A 24,461-nucleotide genomic window follows, 5' to 3' on the forward strand; every position below is an offset into this window, starting at 1 on the left:
TATGTATAATATAAATGGGTGATTCTTTACTAATATGGCTTTCCAATAATATATGCTCAAAACGGTTTCTGAAAAAAGAAAGAAAAGGTTTCAAATGAATTTTAAACTTAAAGAAGTATACGATTAGTCCGTTATCACCTAACATGCTGAGTAGGAGGACGGTGGTTCATAACCAGGCGATGTCGGGGTGCCTAGTAGCCTTTCTCCGGAAAGGAGCTAGCCTTCTCGGCTCGTACCTAAGTTTCCCGAACCCACACCGGTCTCCCGCAAGAGATCGGTGTTCATTTTCCCATTCGTGGGTGGTGACTCTTCCATATCTCCGAGCTCCGGTCCTGCCGAGCAGCTTGATTCCACGATTGGTTGCTTTCGGCGCCAATCACCGCTTACGTCGCCATGAGGTTGTCCACCCCCCGGTCCGCCCGGGAGATTAGGCCGCGGCACCTCGTCTAACAGGAGTCTTGACAAGGAATCTTGGGGCTTGTATGCTGGATAAGGGTAAATCTATTACTCTTACTCAATCTCCATCCCAACTTGCTTCTGAAGGAGTGGAAGTTACTGAAGAGCGTAAACATAGGAGGACGGTAAATAGTGGGAAGTCTGTAAGTGCTAATGCTGGGGAGATGGAAGTAGATGGTCAGAAGAGTAATTTGGTGTCCAGACCAAAAAACGAAAATTTGGCGGGCCTCGAGGGGGAGGTCGGCCCCGGATTATGAGTATTTTGAGTTGGAACTGTCGGGGTTTGGGCAATGCCAAGGCAGTTCCTGTTTTACGTGAGCTCATTAGAGTTCACAAACCTTTTATTATCTTATTGTCTGAAACTTTAGTTAGTAGCTCCCGTATTGAAGCAATTCGGTCTCGTTTTCAATTTGATAGTTGTTTTACTGTGGATTATGTTGGACACAGTGAGGGTTTGTGTGTATTGTGGAAGAATGCTAATGATTGTTCTCTCATTTCCTACTCGAATAACCATATTGATATCCATGTCAGGAATGTGTCTGGAGGTGATTGGAGGCTAACTTGTTTTTATGGGTTTCTTGAGCGGTCTAGGAGGAGGGAGTCTTGGCAGTTGCTATCAACTTTGGCGGGGGTGTCTTCGCTTCCATGGGCTATTATTGGTGATTTCAATGACCTCCTCTCACAATCTAATAAGCAAGGGTTGCTTCCTCATCCGGATTGGTGTATTAATGGCTTTCGAGAGGTGGTGGGTTCATGTGGTTTAGAGGATCTTCCGATGGTTGGACATCCTTTCACTTGGATTAGGCACAGAGGTAAACCAAATGAGGTGCAAGAAAGGCTTGATCGAGTGTTGGTGTCTAATGAATGGATTAGTTCGTTTCCTCTTAGTTTTGTGTATAATTCCTTTGCTCCTATCTCTGATCATTCGCCGATTGTGCTGAAGACAGAAATTAGGGTTGATTTTGATACCAAAAGACATTTCATGTTTGAAAACAAGTGGTTAAGGGAGTCTTCATTCGCTGGGTTGTTAGCTTGCAGTGGCAAGGTCTTCGCTCTTGTAGTTTTCCTAATAAGCTTTATGAGTTGGGAGGGATTTTGTCTCATTGGGGGCGAAATTTAAATGTAAATTTTCGTAAGGAGATTGCGGCTTGCTCCTCTCATTTGGATCAGTTGCGGGGGCTCTCGGGGGCTGCGGCTGTTGAGGAGTTTGAGCAAGTCAAAATGAGATTGGTTTCTACTTTTTTACAAGAGGAGGATCATTGGAGGCAAAGGGCGAAAGTGACTTGGCTTCAGGAAGGTATTGCTAATACTAGATTTTTTCATTCATTTGCAAATGGGCGTTGAAGGAGAAATCGGTTGGAGCGGATTCAAGATGAGGATGGCGTTTGGGTCTCGGGTATTGATAGGATGGGTAATGTGGCTACTGATTATTTTACATCACTTTTTTCTAACAGTTCCCGTAATTATCATACACTTGTGGATATCGTTCAACCAAGGATTATGCAGGTTATGAATCAGCAATTAGATATGCCTTTTACTATTGATGAATTTAAAAGTGCTTTGTTTCAAATGCATCCGGGCAAAGCTCCGGGTCCGGACGGATTCAATCCTGCTTTTTTCAACGGTTTTGGCATCTCATTGGGGAGGAATTTTTTAGGGCGGCAATTGATTGCCTTGAGGCGGGGTCCTTTCCAGTCGGGTTTAATGACATAATTATTGCTCTTATTCCGAAGTGTGAATCTCCCGAGTCGATGAAGGGTCTGAGACATATTGCTTTGTGTAATGTGGCTTATAAGGTAATCTCAAAGGTGCTTGCTAATCATCTTAAAATGTGCCTTCCTTATATCATTTCTGAAGCTCAATCTGCTTTTATAAAAGGAAGATCGATTACGGATAATGTGCTTGTTGCCTTTGAGGTTTTTCATAGTATGAAACGTAATCCGTTCCGAAAGAAAGGGGAGGTGGCTTTAAAGGTAGATATCAGTAAAGCTTATGATCGTGTGGATTGGTGCTATCTTGAGGCTATTATGATTAAATTGGGGTTCTCGGCTTCTTGGGTGAGATTGATCATGTTGTGTATTACTTCTGTTCGTTATTCAATCAAAATTAATGATCATCTTGTTGGTCCGGTTGTCCCTCAGAGAGGTTTAAGGCAGGGGGGCCCATTGTCTCCTTATCTGTTTCTTATTTGCACTGAAGGCTTATCTGTTTTACTTGAGAAAGCTAATGTGGATGGATGTATTCATGGGTGTAAAGTGGGTAGGGGAGATCCATCTATCTCTCACTTGCTATTTGCTGATGATGCTTTTATTTTCTGTCAAGCTGATTTGGAAGAGTGCAGAAGGTTGAAGGGTATCCTTCATACATATGAGATGGCGTCTGGTCAAGCTATAAATTTTAATAAGTCGAGCATTATTTGTAGCAACAATGTGGCTGACGAGCTGAAAGAGGGGATCTCCTTTATTCTGGGGGTATATAGACCTTTAAATACTGGGCGCTACCTTGGTTTACCATCTATGGTGGGTAGATCTAAACGGGCTATATTTTCACATCTTAAAGATCGTCTGTGGCAGAAACTTCAATCTTGGAGAGGGAAGCCGCTTTCAAAGGCAGGTAAAGCATTACTCATTCATGCTGCGGGACAAGCAATACCTGTTTATTTTATGAGCGTCTTTCTGTTGCCTGTCTCTACTGCGGAGGAGTTACAAAGGATGTTAAATTCATTCTGGTGGGGTACTAAGAAGAATGGGGATCGTTTGATTAACTGGATGAGATGGGAAAAGTTGTGTAATTCAAAGCAAGATGGGGGACTTGGTTTTCGGGATTTCTCTGCCTTTAATTTGGCAATGTTGGGAAAGCAAGGATGGCGTTTGATAACGGATCCTCACTCTTTGGTAAGTCGTGTTTTCAAAGCTAAATACTACCCTCATGGGGATTTCCTCGGGGCTCGTTTAGGCCATTCACCGAGTTTTATATGGAGGAGTGTATGACAATCTCAACTATTGTTAAAGGAAGGTTATAGATGGAAGATTGGGGATGGTTGTTTTATAAATGTGTGGGACGAACCGTGGCTGCCGAATTTGCGTAATGGTTATATTTGTACTCCGAAAGTTGCGGATTTGCATTTGATGACTGTTAGTGATCTCTTTTGTCTGAACTCCTATGATTGGGATGTAGAACTATTGGAGGAATTATTTTTGGCTCAGGATGTTGAGTTAATATTGAAACTTCGACCTCTTGGTTTGGGCAGTGATGTTAGGATTTGGAAGAACAGTCAAGACGGGTTGTATAGTGTCCGCTCGGCCTATAAGCTAACGGTTGAGCAGATTGCTCCGGGAGGACAATTGGTGGAAGGAGATTGGACGCGGCTTTGGGGTTTGGATATTCCATATAAGGTGCGTTATTTTGCTTGGCGACTCTATCGTGATTGCTTACCACATCGGGTGAATTTACGGTTCAAGGGGGTACAAATTCCGCCGGATTGTGTGATATGTAGTCGGGATATTGAGGATAGTTGGCATCTTTTTATGGAATGTCAGTTGGCGATGGCTGTTTGGCAGGAGGTTGGGCTTAATGTTCTGATTGGCTCTCTTACGTTGTTGGCTCATAATGTTAGTCATCTAATTTTTTCTGTGTTAGCGGCTGTTGATCCTACAAGGGCTGGTATGTTTCTTACTTTACTTTGGAGTATGTGGGGGCAGCGCAACGCAAAATTATGGGATAACACGGTGGAGTCAGTCAGTCGTGTTGTTAGGGGCTCGAAGGAAATCATTTCTGATTGGAAAAAAGCTCAAGTGCTGCGTAAGGGTCCGTGCTCTATGGTTAATATTCAGGTATGTAATAAATGGCATGTTCCTCCTGTTGGTTGGGTAAAATGTAATGTAGACGCAAGCACTTTTGCATCGTCTAAACAGTTTGGTGTAGGAGCCGTTATTCGTAATGCTGATGGGCAGTTAATTGCGGCTCGGGTTAATAAGAAGGAGGGGCTGTCGGGGGTTCGGGAATGTGAAGCTTGGGCACTCCTTGAGGCTTTGATTTGGACTGTTCAAAGAGGATTTCGTAGAGTAATTTTTGAGACCGATGCTCAAGTGGTTGTTAATGCTATTAATTCTCCGTCTGTTGATATCTCGGAGTTTGGGGATGTGATTGATAGCTGTCGTCTTTATATTCGTTCCAATGACTCTTTTAAGGTCACCTTCATTCGGAGACATGCAAACGGGATTGCTCATACTTTAGCTAGAGAATCTAGTTTTGCTTCTAGTCCCGTTGTTTTTGAGAATTTACCTTATTTCTTAGCTGATGTAACCAATATTTTTTGCCCGGTTGTGGCCCATTAATGCAATTATCTTTCAAAAAAAAACTAATGACATTAATTATTATCGACATTATAAAAAGGGACATCTTTGTCTTTATAAATTCAAATGGGCAAATTAAAGACAAACACTCATTTCCTCTTCCAGTGCAATTTAAACATTTCAAACCCTAACCCATTTCTCTTTTCTGAACCTTCTTTTTCCTCTCAATTCAAATAAAATCAAACCGCTATTTGTAAATCATAAGTAGAAATTATGTATCTCAACAAGTTGGTGAACAAACTTATCCAAATTTTACGAAGAACAAACCAAAATTGCAGATGATTTGAGTTTAGAAAAGTTGGAGGATATCAGCGTGCGTGGCAATTCATATAATCTTATCATCAAAAAATTTCTTCTCATTTGATTTTTTTTCACTTATTTTGATTTAGTAAAAATTGAGTTGTAATGGAAGTCAATAGTCTCTTAATTTGATTTTATTTTGTTAGGTTTGGTAGGTTGTGGAAAAATTATATGAACATATATTATTGGCTCCGGTGTTTGGAAGAAAAGAGTTAAATTTTGAGGAATTTTGTTTATTTATAAGTTACTTTTGTGAAATGCGTAAATGGATTACATTTTGCTTCTTCTATTCTTTCAAATTTGTCCATTTCTACGTTTATTTTGATTTTGTTTGATAAGTGAACATATATTGTTGGGTTTGGTTTTTGGAAGAAAATAGTTAAATTTAAAGAAATTTTGTTTTAGTTACAAGTTATTTTTGTGGAGAGCGTAATGGATTAAAGTCTATTTCTTCTATTCTTCCAATTGTCCATTTTGTTTTAGTTACAAGTTATTTCTGTTAAATTTGTAACTTTTTTTCTCTAGGGAATGAATTACTTTTGTTTGAATTACTTTTGATTGTTGTCTATTAAATTACTTTTGTTTGAATTACTCTTATTTATTGTCTATTGAATTACTCTTGATTATTGTCTACCGAATTGCTCTTGTTTGAATTACTTTTGTTTGTTGTCTATTGAATTACTCTTGTTTCCTGTGTTTTCATTAAGTGTTTTATATTATGTATATAGCTTGCAAGAATGGTTGAATCCGTGAAATTAGTCATTCATCATGGAGGGCACTGGGAGATAAGTGAGGAAGACATAATATATGTTGATGGTAGAAAAAAAGCTTAATACATCATTTGCCCTTTGAACTTATCCAAAAAGTTTGATTGGCCTCCTGACTTTCAAAGTGTCCCGATAGCCCCCTCAACTTATATAAAATATCCAGTTAGCCCTCTGAACTTGCATAAATGCAATCAATTAATCACCCATTGGCAAAAAAAAAGTAAGTTAAATGCAGAAGATGTATTGCATGCGTCTTAAAAAAAGTAAAACGACAAAAGTCGGGGTATGCAGTTCTAATATTAGAGAAGATAAGTTTTACAATTGAGCAAGTAAAAACTTTATTTTTAATATATTCTGTGAATTATTTAATAACATTCTAAGGCGCGTGCAACCCATCTTCTGCATGCAACTTATTTTTTTGCAACCGGGTGATTAATTGATTACATTTTATGCAAGTTTAGAGGTCTTACTAAATATTTTATGCAAGTTGAGTGAGCTATTGGGACACTTTAAGTTTAGGAGGCCAATCAGGATTTTCAGACAAGTCCAGGTGACAAATGATGTATTAAAAAGCCGTAAAAAAAGATAATTGAAAAGGCAGACATTGATTACATATCGTTGTTTTCATCACAAGACATTGGTTTATCTTTAGGATATGTTAATATATCAGATGTGATTCAAGATTTGGGGATTGTGTTGGAGGTTAGGATATGAGGAGATGCTTGTGTTCAACGTATTGGAATACAATAAGCCATATTAATACTGTGACTTATTTTCATTGAGATAGTTCTTATTTCTATGCTGGAGTAAATTACACACATCCACCTCTTGAAACACAACCAACCACTGAAACACATCCATTCCCTAAAACACAACAACCTCTTGAAATTGATTTAATTAGTGATGATGAGAATTATGATGAGAGAGTTGATCTGTTGGTAGAAGAAACACACTCTCAATCATTTAGAGACGTTCTACTATAGTATACATCGAGTGGAATACATCCGACCAATTAAAAAAAATATCCATTCATGAAAGTTGATTGATAGTAAAAATTAAATATGTACATGCGGTATCATTTAATAGGTCAGATGTATTGCATTCCATATGCAATAAAATTTATCCAATCATTTATTAATGTCTTTCATTCCACGTTCTCCTTATTTAATGTTATTATTTTAGATTCTAAAACTTTATACTCGAGTTTAGCCAAATATTATATCGATTATATCTCTATTCTAAGGTGTCAGATGCAATTACAATTGACCAGTTCCGTCCCATTGTCCTGAGCAATTTCTGCTTTAAAATTGTGACTAAAATCCTTGCTGCTAGACTTACTATCGTCGCCGAATCTATTGTTTCTCCTCAACAATTCGGGTTTATCAGAGGCCGCTCTATTACTGATTGCATCTCTAGAGCCTCTGAAGGGGTTAACCTTTTAAATAAATCCGCGTTTGGGGGCAATATGGCGGTTAAGGTAGACATCAAAAAAGCGTTTGATACTATTGATTGAGATTTCTTGATGGAGGTTCTGGGTTCTTATGGCTTCAATGATAAATTCAGAAATTGGGTGCAGAGCATTTTTAATTCTTCTAGAATCTCTATCCTAATTAATGGGGCTGCCAAGGATTATTTCTCGTGCACTCGTGGTGTTCGATAGGGGGACCCTCTTTCTCCTTTGCTTTTCTGCATCACAGAAGACTTTCTAAGCAGGCTTATCACGCAGAGAGTGGATATTTGGGCAATTCAGCCGTGTATGTATTCCAGGAATGTAAGTTTTCCTAGCCACCTTTTATATGCAAATGATGTCATTTTGTTCCTGAGGGCCACTAAACGCAATGTTAGAGCAATGGCAGATATTTTTCGTATTTATTCTACTCTTTCCGGTCAGAACATTAATATGAATAAGTCCACTTTCTTTGTGGGGAACACTCTATCTTCCTCTTGGGTTATTGAGCTTCGGAATCTGATGGGGGTGTCTCAAGGAAGCTTTCCGTTCAATTATTTGGGGTCCCTCTTTTTCTAGGTGCACCTAAAAAGTGTTGGTTACAACTTACTGCAGACAAAGTTATTTCTCGTTTTGGGAATTGGAAAGGTAAATCTCTCTCCATGGGTGGCAGGCTTGTTCTTATTAATTCGGTAATTAGCAGCTCCTTGCTTCATTCCTTTGCTGTTTATCGTTGGCCCCGTTCTCTTCTTAAGAGAATTAATCAGGCTACGCGGAATTTCTTATGGTCCGGGGATATTCATTCTAAAAAGTTTATCTCGGTTGCTTGGAGTACGGTTTGTACTCCTCGGTCTGCCGGCGGTTTAAATGTCCCGAATATTGCCGACGTCAATACGGCTATGCTCCATAAATTATCTTGGCGGGTTCTTCATGAGGACAACTTGATTCCTAAACTGTTAAGGGGTTGGCTTCTTAATGGAAACAATATTCCTAAAAAAATCATCGGCGGCTCTTCCATTTGGGTTTCTCTTTGTTTCAGTCTCATTGCCGTACAGAATAATATTTTTTGGAGCATCGGTGTCAATTCCAGACTTTATTTCTGGACTGATAATTGGATTGTCCCTAATATTGCTACTCAATTGCAAATTCCTCTCTCTGCGCAAAATGTTTTGAAGGACAAGGTCTCAGATTTTATTGTGGATGGTGCTTGGAGACCTAACCTGCCGGTCAACGCCAATATTGCTCTCTCTCTTAACCAGGTTCGCATTGGTAGTTAGGAAGACGATGTCTGCGCCTGGAAACCGAGCTCAAATGGGATTTTTTACGGTGAAATCTGCTATGTCTATCATCCATCCTTCCCGTTCAGTTGATTGGGGGCGTTTCCTTTGGAAAGAATTTTTGCCACCTTCAAGATCTATTGTTTGTTGGAAGGCGATTTTAGGGAAGCTTAGCACCATGGATTTATTACGCGAAAAAGGTCTCATAATAGCTTCGCGTTGCCCTCTATGCGAAAGGAGTGAGGAATCTATTGCTCATATTTTTCTTCAGTGCCCGTTTTCTTCACAGGTTTGGCGGAGTATCGGAGATGCTTTTGAGACCTCTGTTAATTGCACCTCGACTATTAAAACTTTAATTATTTCGGCAGACCTAGCAAATTTCAGCAGTCAAATTTTTCAATTATGGAATTCTGCCATTGTTAGCGGTTTCTGAACTCTTTGGAAGGTTAGAAATGATAGCATCTTTAATGATGTTAAACCTTCTATTATTCTCACATTGAAGACTATTTGGAAGTGTGTGAAGGAGGCTAGCATTGGGATGAAGGGATATATGCACAATACCGTTCTTGATAAGAAAATCCTGGACAATTTCGGAGTCAAGGGCATTGCTCGGCCGGTTCTTACTGTTTTCTCTCTGAAATGGCAGCCCCCTCCTCAGCGGTGGATTAAAGTTAACACCGACAGGGCAGCAGGCTTGACGGGAGCGGACGCCGGCGGAATTTTTCGGACTTACCGTGGTTTTCCTTTAGCTTGTTTTGCGCATCCTTTAGGGCAACAACAAGTTTTCATGGCTGAGTTGAAAGCGATGACCATTGTTATCCTCAAAGCAGCTGAGCGGAATTGGTTTCCTTTGTGCGTTGAGAGTGACTCAATCTATGCGATTAAGTTACTGAAATGGAGATCGAGAAATGTCCATTGGAGCCTTCTTTCGGATTGGTTGATTTTTCTTGATATTTTTCATACTCGTGCAGTTCGAATTTCTCATGTGTTTAGGGAGGGGAATGTAGTTGCAGATTGTCTTTCCAAGTTTGCTATCACAGCTACTTTTGACTGTTGGTGGAACTCTTTTCCTTATTTTTGCTCTAATACTGTGTTTAGAGATACAAATAGGACAGAGTATTTTCGCTTTGTTAAGTAGACATTTGCCTTCATTGTATTGAACTTTTCCTTTTTTTCTTTTAATAAAGTTTTTTGATTTCTTGGTCGGGGTTTTGTTACTTGGTTGGTGCCAACGTAGGTAAAATTAACCTTCTTCGTTCCCTCCTTGAAACTCAGTTTCACTAAAAAAAAAAAAAAAAAAAAAAAAAAAAAAAAAAAAAAATTCTCATATACTAGCTAAAACGGAATTTCAATCCCTCAAATTATTTGTAATATTTTAAGAGCTCGTTCCTAATATTTTTTTTCGGCTCTCAAAAAAGAAAAAAGAAATATAGTATTATGTTTTTTTTACGTATTATGTTTTTTCTTAATTTGCTATAAGAAATCAATAATTTATAGAGTTTATAAATCGTGATTTATATTCCACCCCATATTGTCTAGTGTGACCAGGAAGGATAAGTTGGTTACCCAAAACCGTTAAAAAGAAACCAAACAAACTGAAGCAAAGGAAAAGCAGAGACTCTAATGGCATCAACCACTCTCTCTCTTTCCTTAGCTGCATTTGCTTCTTCTATTTCTTCATCCTCTCAAACCAAGAATTCTATTTCCACATTCAAATCCCATGAAATTAAGTTAAATAACTTACTTTTGGGTACAAAAATATGCGTCAATAAGACACCAATTACAATAAAATCAATGGCCAAGAGAAGTGCTTCTACTGGGATCACTTGCTTGGCTTCCTCATCTGTTCTTCCCTCAGCTCTTTTGTTCGATTGCGATGGCGTGCTTGTCGATACTGAGAAAGATGGGCATAGGATTTCCTTCAACGACACTTTCAACGAAGTAATTTTGTGTTTCATTCTATTAATTCAGCTTCTTACTGTTCAATTTTGCTTGTTTCTTCATTAATTGTAGATTTTACTTTGGCATATTTATTTGATTTAAGGGTTTTTCTTTTGGGTGTCTGGTTCTATTTGGTGAATGTATCTGGGCATTTTCAGTGTTCAGTACTCTAATGCTGCGCAATACTTTTTTTTTTCATTATCGTTGATGGATGATGGAGATTCTTACTCTAATTATGTAAGTCTTCTTTGGTTGAAATTGATAGAGATCTTTAACTCCATGTCTGCAATGTAGCAGGACTTATATCAGAGAATTGAATTAATTGAAAATTTTGCACATAGACAATTGAAGAAATTGTTTCTTTTTTCCTTTATTTGTTTGATCCAGCCAAAATGAGTATATGCTGTGAGAGTGAGAATTTAAGGCATTAGGAGCCTAGGACGTCTAGTTATTGACTTTTTTTGGAGAGCCTTAATGACTTATGGCTTCAATCAAATTATAATTGTAAATGCAGAAAGAACTAGGAGTTACATGGGATGTGGATTTGTACGGCGAATTGCTCAAAATTGGAGGTGGAAAAGAAAGGTAATCTTTCTGGACATTTTTTTGTTGTCTTTTCTGTATAGATTTTTCCATAATCTTCGCAGCTTAAGTTATGGACACTAGGCATACTCTTCTGTATTGTTATTATGAATAGGATATTTGAACTTTCGAATCATGCCTGATTGCATTAGTTATTAGTTTATTCTTATCTTTGTAGGATGACAGCTTACTTTAACAAGACTGGTTGGCCAGACAAGGCTCCAAAGAGTGATGAAGAACGTAAAGAATTCATAGCTTCACTTCATAAGAGAAAGACAGAGTTGTTCATGGCCCTTATTGAGAAGAAATTGCTACCTCTTCGGCCAGGCGTTGCAAAGTTCGTCGTTGTTGACTCTTTTGCTTATTTATTCATACTTGATGCATATTTTTAAACCACCACATTTACTTGGCAGGGATTAAGGCTTAAATAGGGCTACAGAAAATTTAGCATCATCTAAAACCTGAATTTTCAGGAGCATATAGTGACCCTTGGTAGCTTAACAGTGGCTTTAGTTCAATACTCTGTCTTTAGAGTTGTTAATGTAACTAACAATTGAACTTACGTGAAGGATTTGAAACCCAATTCATCACGGGGATGAGTGATTAACTGGAAACTTTCCTCTTTAAGTCATTATCAGTAGATTGATATTGTTGATGCAGTTTGGCTCTCACACTGTACCGTTATCAGTAATATTCAGCAACTCTTTCATGATTCTCAATTTCCGAGTTTATAAATCGAGCATCATGCCCCACTTCTAAGTTAAAGTTGGAAAAATTAAAATATATATATATATAAAATTGTTGTTCTTTGAAGTTTGAATTCACCTTGAAGCTGCCAGGGTGTTGTTAAATTTATGCATAACTATAGGTTTCATCTGGTGCATGACTTATTTGATCTATAGATAGGAATATGATAATAATTAAAAGAAGATATGGTTCTTTGTTGGATTTTACAGGTTAGTTGATCAGGCTTTGGGAAATGGAGTCAAAGTTGCTGTCTGCAGTACTTCAAATGAGAAGGCGGTATGCATAACAAGGTTCTACAATTTGCTTCTGCAATGTGTTAAACAAGATTTGAAGCAATTTCAACTGGATATTAAATCCGAAACATAGAAATCTTATATTTATAGGATCCAGTTTCGTAAGAAACCAAACTCTAGTTTAAAGCATATCAGGGTCTTAAACAATAGGCAGTACGTAATGTAACCAACCTCACATTTTGGTTTGTTGCCCTACCATTGAGTTTCAGCTCATTTCACAAAAGATATTTGAGAATTACAGGTGACATAATCCTTTACTACCTTAACCTTTTCGGTTATTGTCGTCAGATCAAAAGGAATCTAATTTCTTTTGGAAAAATAAATGATGATAGCACTGACCAGTGACCACAATTGTTACACTTTTAGGCCTTGACAACCTGAAACAACCATACTAGTTACTACAAACACAGCTGTGGGCAGAGGATAGTTATTACTTTTGGATGATTGACATTTGAATAGATTCAATTTGATCAATGCGCAATTGTGCATATATGTTACCTTTATCTCTCATACTGTTATTTCTAGTCCCTGAACTTAGGTGATCTTCTTGACATGGTTTTATTGTCAGTTCATTGTCAATCTTTGTGGCTATTACTAATGTTTGAATCTGCTTCTAATTTTGGTGACTAAACTAGATTTTTTTAATTTCAGGTCTCTGCAATAGTTTCATTTTTGCTAGGACCTGAAAGAGCAGAGAAGATCAAGATCTTTGCTGGAGATGTGGTCCCCCGTAAAAAGCCAGATCCAGTATGCTTTCTACCCCTTGCCTATTTGAATCAGTGCCTTCTCCATATGCAACACAGAAATAATACCTTTTGATTTAGTGTTATGCATCTGTAGCATCAGAGGCATCGTTTGGAGATGACATGTTATTATATCATTCAGTTTTCTCTCAAATAAGGTTTTCCATTCACAATTTCTAGTGCTTCTGATGACAGAGATATTTCATTCTTTATAACAGGCCATTTACACATTAGCAGCCACCACTCTGAGTGTTGATCCTTCAAGGTACCATATGATGTCATCCGTACTCCTATGCAATAAATTTTCGTCAATATTGTTAATTTAAATTATGCATCACATGAAGTTCGAAGAGGTCAGTTTTTATCCACAACACCACGCAAAAATCAATTTAGTAATACTTAGTTCAAGAACACAGTTATAAATTTTCTAGTTTCTATTTCTCTTGCTATTACTTTGTTTAAAGCAATTGGCATCCTTTGAGAGGTAAGTAAAGTAACTCTCATTGACTAATACCAAATGCATATTCTTCATCTCTGCAGCTGTGTAGTGGTAGAGGACAGCGCCATAGGTCTTGCAGCTGCCAAAGCAGCTGGAATGAAGTGTATAGTAACAAAGAGTGGGTAAGTTACTATAGCATATAAGGAGACTGCTCAAGTCCCTTACTTTTTTATGGCAATTTCAGTAGTGAGCACATATATGTTTCTTATCATGACAAGCTTGATTGTGATGCTTTAATTTTTTTGAGAGTGAATTCACCTTCTCATTTTAAGGCCTTATAGTTTATATCTAAGCAAATTGGGGCAGTATTGCTTATATCAATTTCTCAGATTTAAACAATCCCAGTAATAGAAATGTGGATGGGATCAGAGATTATTTGGAGTCAGGGAATATCAGACATATAGCTAGCTAGTCCTGGGAAATACAGAATCATTTCCTACTTACTTTGATCTGATTTATATTACCCAGTGCTCCTGAACTAGTCCTTGGATTACTCAAGTGCTTGGCTGTAGTGTTTTTCCGCTGGAAATTTATTAGCACACGTCGAGATAATGGTGGTTTGATTTTCCACTTATTACTACTCTCGACTCTCATTTCCATATCAAGTACAGATAAATGAGATTTCTGAAACCATAATTGAGGGTGTAAGATTCCCAAGAATTGTTTTGGCTTTCACACCATTGGAACTTTCATGATAGACTGGGTAAGATGGGGAACTTAGTTTGACTCTGATGCTTTGTTGGAAAATTGGAAAATATTGGGGTTCCATAGCTTTGGAGACGGAAACTTCTCCGTGCCAAATGGAGCATTTTGGAGATGCAAGATATGATATTAATAGCAGGGTATGATTTGCTGGATGCTCGTCTTTTTTTGAGACGTTAGCAGCTCACAAGTCATATAATTGCAGATGAGACCTCCCATTGTTGTTTCAGATGAATACCACAAACCTTCCTTTGGAATGAAAAGTATTATTTCTTGCATTTAAAATTAGCAGATAACTAAGTCTAAACTCAGAATCATCTTTACTCATTGGTTTACAGTTACACAGCAGAAGAGGACTTCTTAAACGCAGATGCTGTGTTTGATTGCATAGGAGATCCTCCAGAAGAGCGTTTTGACTTGGCATTTTGTGGCAGCCTTCTTGAAAAGCAATATGTCAGCTAGACTACATACTATCCTCAGCCTGGGGGTTCTTTTTTGTAATTTTTCTTCTCATTCATTGGCTTTATTTATGATAACTAAGAGCACTGCAATTTGGGGTGCTGCAGTGAAATGTGAAAGGTTGGTAAGAAAGAGGTGATCCCTTTCTAAGTTGTAATTTTTCCAATTGATTCAGCCTATGGTGTAAGTATTTTCTGCATTGCAATGTATGTTTTTAGTTTGCACATTGTTTTTTACCATCAAATTTCCACAATCCTGCCCAGTGTTCAGAAACTTGGGTTGGGTCTAACCATATCCTTTACATATAGGGGTATACATCTAGAGCCCAAAGTTTACAGGACTCTGACATTGGAAATGCAATTTTAGTACAATGTTGAGAAACTCCCACTTAATTTCCTCCTAAAGGATGGATGATAAATTACTTGTGAGAGATAATGTTTATACTATTCATGTATACAAATGATCCAATCTCTCTATAAATAACTGTTGGGCTTTGGAGACTAATAGATCGGTCCAACTGCAGCGATAGGCCCAACTTCAGCGATCCAACTAAATTTTTTTTAGGGTTTCTTGGGCGATTAGGGTTTCTTGAGGAGTATAAATATAGGCTCCTTCTTTGTAATCCGCATCTCAAAAATTATAGTGAAATATCCTGGCTTGGTAGTGCCTCCAGACGTAGTCATTCAAATTGAGTGACGAACTGGGTAAACGATTCTTGTGTGTTTGTTTGTTTTCGTTTATCGTAATTGCATTAGTTGCTAACAATAGCCAATATAAAAAGACTTAACATTTGGGAGTATAGCCTAAGTGAATTTTAAGTATCAATTTAGTCTGCAATTTCCTATTGATCTCTTTATTCAAATTAGATCAAAAGTGGCACGTATCAACATATGATCAGTGACTTTTTTTTTTTCGTGTTAAATTCTGGATGTGTTATTTTGGTCAAGTTAAACAAAGTAAAAAAAAAAAAAAACAAATTGATATTAGGATTTACTTTGAGATAAATTGATATGAAAGTCAAGAGCTAAATTAACCAATTTATTCCAATTATTTGATGTTTACTCCGATTCTTCCTCAAATCATTTAGCTTTAAAATGGCAGTAAAAATAATAAGAAACAAGAATGACAGCCTTTCAGGGGCGGACTCCATAGAAAAAATGAAAATAATAATAATAGAATTAAGTTAGATATGTAATTTCCGTCAATAATCTTATTATACTCATAATATGTCGGATTTAACATCACAAATAGAATCTGTGACGTAATAGGTTTAGCGTACTCTGCCGAAACGGCTCCGAAAGAAAGAAAAGGGTGTGACAAAAGTTATAGTTCTTACTTGGCCAATATAACCTGCATTTGGGCTATACTCCCAAGAAATAAACAGAAAAGTACGAACAAGAAATATTTCTCACAAGTGTGAAAATATAGGAGTTTCATTTTTTGATAGTTGAAGATGTAGTGAATTCTACTAATTTGGTCTGAAGTTCAATATCTTCTTCAATCAATATTGAATTATTTGATATAATCCATTTGCCAAATTATAGAGAGGAAAATGAAAAGAATTATTTGTGTTGGTTGAACAAGGCATGTGGAACTTAAAATTAATGGGGGCATAGTCAGAAGTCAACGCTGAGTTGCCATGATGCCAATCTATTGCAATGGTTTTCATCTATTCAATTATGCCTCAAACCAGTAAATTTGAATTCTGAACTGTTTTTTTTTAGAGAAATAGAAATTATGGACCAGACACTATTTCGGTTCGGCTTTCACGGCACTCATGATGTGTGGATGTATTCTGCACATACAACATATATGTATATATGTGAGGCGAACTCGAACCGTGTGCAGAAAGAATCATCAGGAAAAAGAAGAATTCGAAATAAACAGAGAAGTACGAACAAGAAATATTTCTCTCAAGTGTAAAAAATTATTTGAAACTAATTGTATGGGTGTGCTCCCAAGCGAATGGAACACGGATCATATAGTGAATTGTTAAGACATTTTAGGGAAATTAATCGTGAAATAAATTTCCATTATAATGATAATTAATACTAAAGTGTTTCAGAATTAAAAAAAAAAAAATTATGAACTGTTTTTTAGAGGAATAAAAATCAGGTGAAATACATGAATATCATAATTAAGTATAAATTTATAACTAAATCATATCACCAAATTTAATTCTTAATATGTCATTATTCTCTATATATTATGATTTTACATCATAATTTAAAAATTCTAGACTCTAATTCATAAATCATAAACCCTAGAAAATATATTCTAAATTTCTAATTTATAAATTTTAATTCTTAAAATATATTAAAATTACTGATTTTATTAGTTTGAAATAATCCAAAATTATGATTTGACATAATTGTAAATAGTTTTTAAAAAATGAATTTTTGTGTAATTTTTCCATAAAAATCATAGTCCGGGCAAAATAGAGGTTGGCCAAGAAGCCCTATTTTGGTTTGATTTTCGCGATGTCCCCGACATGTTGGTGAGGACATGTTGGTGCATTCTGAGGATATAACTAATATGTGAGTTGATGCGGAAAAATCACCGCAAACAAAAAGAAATCAAAATGAAAAAAGGACGACAAAAGATAGAAAAAGTAATTTGGAAGTGACTGTATGTTTGTACTCCAATTCAATTCAAGTAGAACAAGAATAGTATAGAGAATTGTTAAAACGTTTTACAGAAATGAATCACAAAATTAATTTTCATTTTAACGGTACTTAATAATACTCAAGAGTTTTGGAATATCAAAGGCTGTAAACGTTTTTTTTTTTTTTTAATAAACGAAAGTATTATTGGCTGATATCAGCAAAAAGAATAGAAGACAAAAAAGGAGGAGTTCCAAATCACTCCTTACGAACAGACGAAGAACTGACTGCTTTGGCTAAACAATGAGCAGCACAGTTCGCTGAACGTTTAACAAACGAGATAGACACATTATCTAACTCATGAAAAAACTTGATACAGTCGCCTACAATATTAGCTAAATAAGAATCATTCAAACATTGGTCTTTAATTGCTTTAACAACAGATAAGCAATCCAAACGCAGAACCGTATCCTTAAATGCACCCTTTTTAAGCCAAGATAAAGCCTCTTTAATGGCCATCGCCTCCGCCATAATCGGATCAAAATAACCACACAACGCACCATGACTAGCATAAATGCAAGAACCGGAATGATCACGAATTAGGAATCCAAAGGAGCAGTAGCCTTTTTCATGAAATAAACCAGCATCAACATTACATACCAAAGTACCAACATCTGGACAAACCCAAACCTGATCAGATCTGTCGCCAATGCTAACACCAGAAATACGAACAGCCCTCGCCAGCCGCCACTCCAAGCATTCTTTTTCAGCCAGCCGTAGCAGTTCGTTCGGATTTAACCTGGTGCTATTCCAAACCACGTTATTCCTTGCCTTCCACAACCACCACATGATAAACGAGATGCTAAGTCTAAGATCCTGATTCGTTTCAACAAGAAAATCCTCAAACCAATTAAAAACATCAGCAGCCGACTCCATTCTATTATCACCAAAAAATGCACACCATACCTGAAGAGCAAAGGAGCATCGCACAAATAAGTGATCTTCATCCTCAACCAACAAACCACAAACAGGACACAAAGGCGACAAACTACTATGCCGATTCACCAAATTACTCATAACAGGAAGACAGCCCGCCAATAATCTCCAAAACATATTTTTAATTTTGGGGGACATTTGCCAACTCCACACCGCCTTCCACTTCCAACAATCATTACTCTCCGTAATCCATGAAGAATTATTGTTCAAAAGAGTGCGATAACCCGATTTGACAGTATACAAACCCAATTTGAGCTTTTGAGGAAGGTATCTGAGGTCACTCAGTTTGACCTCTTCCACTTCGTCACAGCGCCTGCTGAGTGCTCTAACCTTTTTATTACACTTCTTAACAAGTGTATAGAGATCACTCAGGGCATTAACCATATCGTTTCTGAGCTGGGGAAGAGAAATTACCTCATTTGATTGCTCTTCATCATCTGATGCGATGGATGGGTCAGCATGCTCAGAGACGCATGGCTCAGCAAGTTCGTCAGCCATAAAGCATATCTTCGCTGACTCGGTGGCCTCAGTTTCTGTTGATGAAGATTCATCACTGTCACTCCAAGTAGCCACCATTGCCTTCTTCCCACTCTTCTTGTCTTTCCTCAGCGTGGGGCAGTTTGACTTAATATGGCCAGCTTGATGGCACTCAAAGCATGTAATGGGCTTTGAGCTGTCCTTTCTGTATTTGCTGTCACTTGAGTCAGCCTTATACTTATCAAACTTTTTGTAAGGCTTTTTAGAATATTTGTCGTTCTTCCTGAACAGCCTCTTCATCTTTCTTGTGAACATGGCCATCTCCTCATCATCAGTTGAACTCCCGTCAGTGGAGTCAGCCTTCCTGACAAGTGACTTCTGCTTCTTGTCATCAGATTTTTTCTTCACCTCAAAGTTTTTCATGGATATCTCATGGGTCAGCAATGAACCGATGAGTTCGTCATATTTGTAGGTGGTTAAATCCTGAGCTTCCTCAACTGCTGTCTTCTTTGCTTGCCAGTCTTTTGGAAGACTTCTGAGTATCTTTTTGACTTGTTCTTCCTCAGTGAAGATTTTTCCAAGTCTCTTGAGCTCATTAATGATGTTGGTGAACCTTGCGTTCATGTCTGAAATGCCCTCATCATTGTTCATCTCGAACAGCTCGTACAGTCTCATCTGCTGATTCACTTTGGATTCTTTTACTTTGTTTGTTCCCTCGTAGGTGACTTCCAGCTTCTTCCAGATCTCTTGTGCCGACTCACAACCTGAGATTTTGTTATATTCTGCAGCATCGAGCGCACAGTGAAGCATATTGATAGCCGAAGCATGGTTTTGAAGCTTCTTAAGATCATCCTCTGTCCATTTGGCCTCAGCTTTTATAACTGTTTGGCCAGCCACAACCTCAATAGGTACAAACGGCCCTTGGACTATAGATAGCCAGGCACTCATGTTTGTAGCCTGAATGAAGTTTTTCATCCTATTCTTCCAGAAGGTATAGTTTGACCCGAAGAATAGGGGAGGCCTAGTAATGGACAGCCCCTCAGGCAGTATTTGAGTTGTTTGGTTTCCAGGGAGAAACCGAGTGCTGTTTTCGCCCATGGTAGGGATCAGCTCAAGGTTGTTAGACCTTTTACAGTGAGCTTTTGAGGCTCTGATACCACTTATTGGTCCCTTATTTAGTTGCAAGTATAGTTCCAAGGGGGGGTTAGGAACTATTTAAACTTTTTCGCAATTTAGGCAGACTTCTTTTACTAAAGAAAAGGTTTGAACAGCGGCGCTGAGTAAATAGCAAGATACTGGCTTAGTCAACAGGTGACTAGGTCAGTTTCTTAGCTTGAGTCAGGAGATAGCACTTAGAGTCTATTCCTGAGCTCTTACGTTTTAATGCGCACAACTCAACTTGACCTCTTGACTTGGTCAGTTTTGATTATTTAAGCAAGCAATATAAATAAGGAGTCAAAGGTTTAGAAATACTTCACTCAGCAGATTTATCCAGGTTCGGCTTCTTCTAAGCCTACGTCCTGTCCCCAGAACACATCCGAGATTTCGAATCCTCTACTGAGCTCTTTAAAGGTAGAGCCTCAAACCTTTTACAATATCAGCAATTGAGTATGACAAGAGTACCTTCCTCTATACTTCTACTCAATCCTAATCTCTCCGCTGAGTACTTAAAACCGAGTACTCAGCCTCTCCTTTCTATCTCTAGAAATGATAAGTGTTTTTGTCCTAATACAAAGATGTGCTAAGACACTTTAAACGATTTACAATCACTCTAGACTTTTACACAGATATGAAAATGTAGTGTAAGAATTTTGCTTTGCTTCTTGCTTGCAGAACTTGTAGAGATTTGGTCAGCGTAATGGCTTGATAAAGTTCTGTGTCTTGTGAAGCTTGTGATGGCACTATTTATAGGGACGTCTGGTCATTCGGTCATTTCGAATTTTGAAATAACCGTTGGAGGGAAACGGCTATGTGTCGTTGTCATCCTGACTTGCACAGAGCTCTCGGCCAATCACAATCGTGTATCTTCTGTCCTCGGTCAGCACAGCAGATGGTCTCTCCTTTTATGGTAAAGTCAACTGGACAGCATACTGTGTCGTCTGAACTTTGCCAAAAGAGGAAACACTTTGTCTGGAAGTTTTCCTTTACCAGCTGCTGTCTTGTACGCTTTGTCGATACTACTCAGCAGCTTCATCTTGAAGTTGTTCCCGAAGGTCTTCTAGATCCTTTCGATTGTTGAGTTGCGTTTTGAACAAAAACGGCAACGTCTTGACATACGCGGGCCGAGTGTACTGAGTTGTTTGACTTGGGCCTTGTCTTCCGCAATGGGCTTGGGCCTTTCGATTCTTATGTCTTATAATATGTTAACTCAACATTGAACAAACACATTAGTAGAATTAAATCAAAGCATTTAAACTTTAGTGTGTTTAGAATATGTATATATATTATACTTAAACAATTTTGTCAACTCAAAATTATGTGGAAAGGTGTTTCAACAAACTCCCCCATTTTGATGTTGGCAAAACTATTCAGCAAGGAACTCAGTATGAGCTCCCCCATGACAGTTGACCTAATATACTTTAGCAAACTCCCCCGTAAGGGTTGAGCTACTGACTTAGTTTTACTTAAAAAAATTTAAGGATTTAAATAAGTAAGTCTAAGGTCAGTTTTTAGGCATAGGTCAGCTATATCACATATTCTATTTACTCAGTGGTAAGCGGAAGGTTTAAACATATAGAGCGCGTGCTGAGTAATTTGTTCAATGGGTTTTTATCAGAATATTTCATAAATGTATGGGTTCATGTCAAACATGTTATCAACATATAATTTAGTTAATATTACAAGTTTTAAACATAGCTGATTTAATTGAAGATACATAAGGACTCAGTACATAAAAGCATATATCATAACTCAAGATTTGAATAAGAGAAGTAAGTATGATATATTGATAGAAGTCAGCAGTTACACAGCAAAAGAAATAAACATAGCACATATTACAAAATTATGTGGAAAGGTGTTTCAACAAGGATAAGGTGCAAAAATACTCTAATGTTTATACCTAAGAACAATTTTACCACTAACATATAAAATGGTGCAATTTTACCGTGGCAGCCAAGAGCAATTTTATCCCTAACGTTGACAAGTTTGGTCAATTGGAGAAATTATTCATCAAATTATCTTCTCGGTCATGAATTTTGTAACTAAAAAAAGGGAGATTCGAATATAGGACCAATTGAATGTAGAGATTCCTTTAATTATCACTACAACCAACTATGCAAACTTAGTTTTATGTCGTATAATCACATTCTACATTATAAGTACTAATTTTAACTATTTTGGAGGCTGTTCGGGACTGAACCGCTGTTCGTCAAGGGTGTTTCGGAGGGTCGAAGGGTCGGGAGACCCTCTCCTACCCCCTGGCTCCGCCCCTGGTGATCAATACACTTATTTTTGTTCTTGGTTACTTAACCTTATCATTTCTTGCTCAGCACACCTATCATTAGTATATTAATGTAATAGTTAAAATCAAATTCCTTTAATGAAAAATACAAGAATATTAATTAATCCGTCAATTCATAGAAAGTGATAAGGGACGTCTTGGTCAAGACTAACCAAATCTGATTTTGTAAATCTGTTAGCTTAATATCTTGTACTTAGTTAGTGCATATCTGTATTTAGATTAGATAATATTTTCTAGCTTTCAAATATTATTTAGCTGTATCTTTAGATCATGTAATCTCTATTTAAGAGAACACAAACTCTCAATACAAATCAACTGAGATCAAAAATCTACATGGTATCAGAGCCTCTTGAGGTCTAACAACCCTGATTTTTTCCCCCCCTTCTCAGTTCACGATCTGCATTTTTCAATGGCCACCAATGGAACAGTTTCGGCAAATACAGACACCACCACACCCGCTATTACTCTTTCTCACACCATCTCTCACCAAATTTCTCACAAATTGACATCCAGCAATTTTTTGTTATGGAAAACACAGTTAATGCTGATTCTAAAAGGCCAGGGGTTGGCACATCATATTGATGCAACCGAAGTCTCACCAACAAAGGAGCTGCCTACCGGAGCTGTTAATCCGACCTTTAAGATCTGGGAACAACAGGACCAACAGGTCCTTAGCTTGATCATTCACTCCTTATCAGCAAGCGTTTTACCACAGGTTGTTGGCGCTGACACGGCCCTTGCAGCATGGAAAAAGCTTGTGAAAGCTTACTCCACAGGTTCGCGATCTCAGATTTGCGATCTCAAGCATCATTTACATAATCTCAGACGTGAGAATCAATCCATTTCAGACTACTTGCAATCTGCAAAGCATATTAGTGATCAACTATCAGCCCTTCAGAGCCCCATATCTGAAGACGATCTTGTTGAGGCTACACTCGATGGGCTTGGAGTTGCATATCGCCCCTTTGTCCGTGCCTTAGAGGCTCGCCTTGAGTCTGTGAATTTTGATGACCTTACTGGTCTATTATTCAGCGAGGAAAGACAGCTCGCTAGGGAGACTCCCCTTCAATCATTCACACCTTTTGTGAACTATTCTGCTCGCCATAATAACAGGGGTCGAACTCGTGGTCGTGGCAATTACTCCAATCAATACTCTGCCCGGCCAAACACATCATTTACAGCTCCACTTGATGTAAGTACTCTGACTTGCCACAATTGCAATGGCACAGGGCATATTGCTAGACAATGTCCTTCCCCAAAAATGAATCGAAATTCTCGAATGAATTATAAACCTGCTTCCAATATGGCTACAACATCTCAACCAAGTTCAACTGATTGGCTTATGGACTCTGGAGCGACACACCATCTGACTGCAGACTTAGGGAATCTCCATGTTCACTCTGAATATGACGGCCCTGAAGAAGTTACAGTAGGTAATGGAAACACTATTCCTATCTCCAACATTGGCAATTCTAAATTCAAAATTTCCAATTCTTCGATTCAGTTTCGTGATATTCTTCATGTTCCTAGAACAGTTAATAATTTATTATCTGTTTCATCTCTAACTCGTTCTAATCCTATTTCCATTGAGTTCTTTGCTAATCACTTTGTTTTGAAGGATTTGGCGACAAAGAAGGAGATACATCGAGGAATGAATAAAAATGGACTTTACACCATGTCAATTCCAAAGTCACTGCCTATTCGAGTTCAAGCCAATAATATTTCTCTTCCATTATGGCATGCTAGATTAGGACATGCAAACATGCCAATTGTTAAGAAAACTCTGTGTTTGAATAATATTCCATTCAATGATAATAAAATTCGTGAGTTATGTGATGCCTGTTGTGTAAGCAAATCTCATCGTCTCCCTTTTCCAAAATCTGATTTTAAAGCTTCTGGACCTTTGGATTTAATATGTTCTAATGTTTGGGGTCCAGCACCCGTTGCTTCTCATGACAAATTTCGATATTACGTGCTTTTCTTTGATCATTACAGTAAATTTTCATGGATTTACTTCGTGAAATATAAGTCTGAAGTCATGAGTATGTTCATCAAATTTCGAACTCTTGTTGAAAAACATTTTAAACGTCCAATTAAAACGTTTCAATCAGACTGGGGAGGTGAATTTCAATCCCTAACTACATATTTGTCTCAGAATGGAATTAATCATCGAGTTTCTTGTCCATACACACCCGAACAAAACGGGTGTGCTGAACGTAAACATCGACATGTTGTTGAAATAGGACTATCCCTGCTAAATCATGCTAAATTACCCAATTCATTTTGGACATACGCTTTTGATTGTGCTATGTATGTCATCAATCGTTTACCCGTTGCTAGTCTTGACTATCACACTC

At 37.7% G+C, this 24,461-nt stretch overlaps 1 protein-coding gene across 1 annotated transcript; it reads left to right on the top strand.

Moving 5' to 3' along the window:
* Positions 1–10,136: 10,136 nt before the first annotated feature.
* LOC136229274 (CBBY-like protein) lies at positions 10,137–14,792 on the top strand. The gene is made up of 8 exons (XM_066017953.1): positions 10,137–10,543; positions 11,058–11,128; positions 11,304–11,462; positions 12,082–12,148; positions 12,817–12,912; positions 13,127–13,173; positions 13,449–13,529; positions 14,448–14,792. Exons 1-8 carry the CDS (start codon positions 10,226–10,228, stop codon positions 14,569–14,571), a joined length of 963 nt encoding a protein of 320 aa, XP_065874025.1. The 5' UTR covers positions 10,137–10,225; the 3' UTR covers positions 14,572–14,792.
* The last annotated feature ends 9,669 nt before the right edge of the window (positions 14,793–24,461 follow it).

This window comes from Euphorbia lathyris, chromosome 1 (genome assembly GCF_963576675.1).
Source record: "Euphorbia lathyris chromosome 1, ddEupLath1.1, whole genome shotgun sequence".
In the NCBI taxonomy this organism is placed as follows: domain Eukaryota; kingdom Viridiplantae; phylum Streptophyta; class Magnoliopsida; order Malpighiales; family Euphorbiaceae; genus Euphorbia; species Euphorbia lathyris.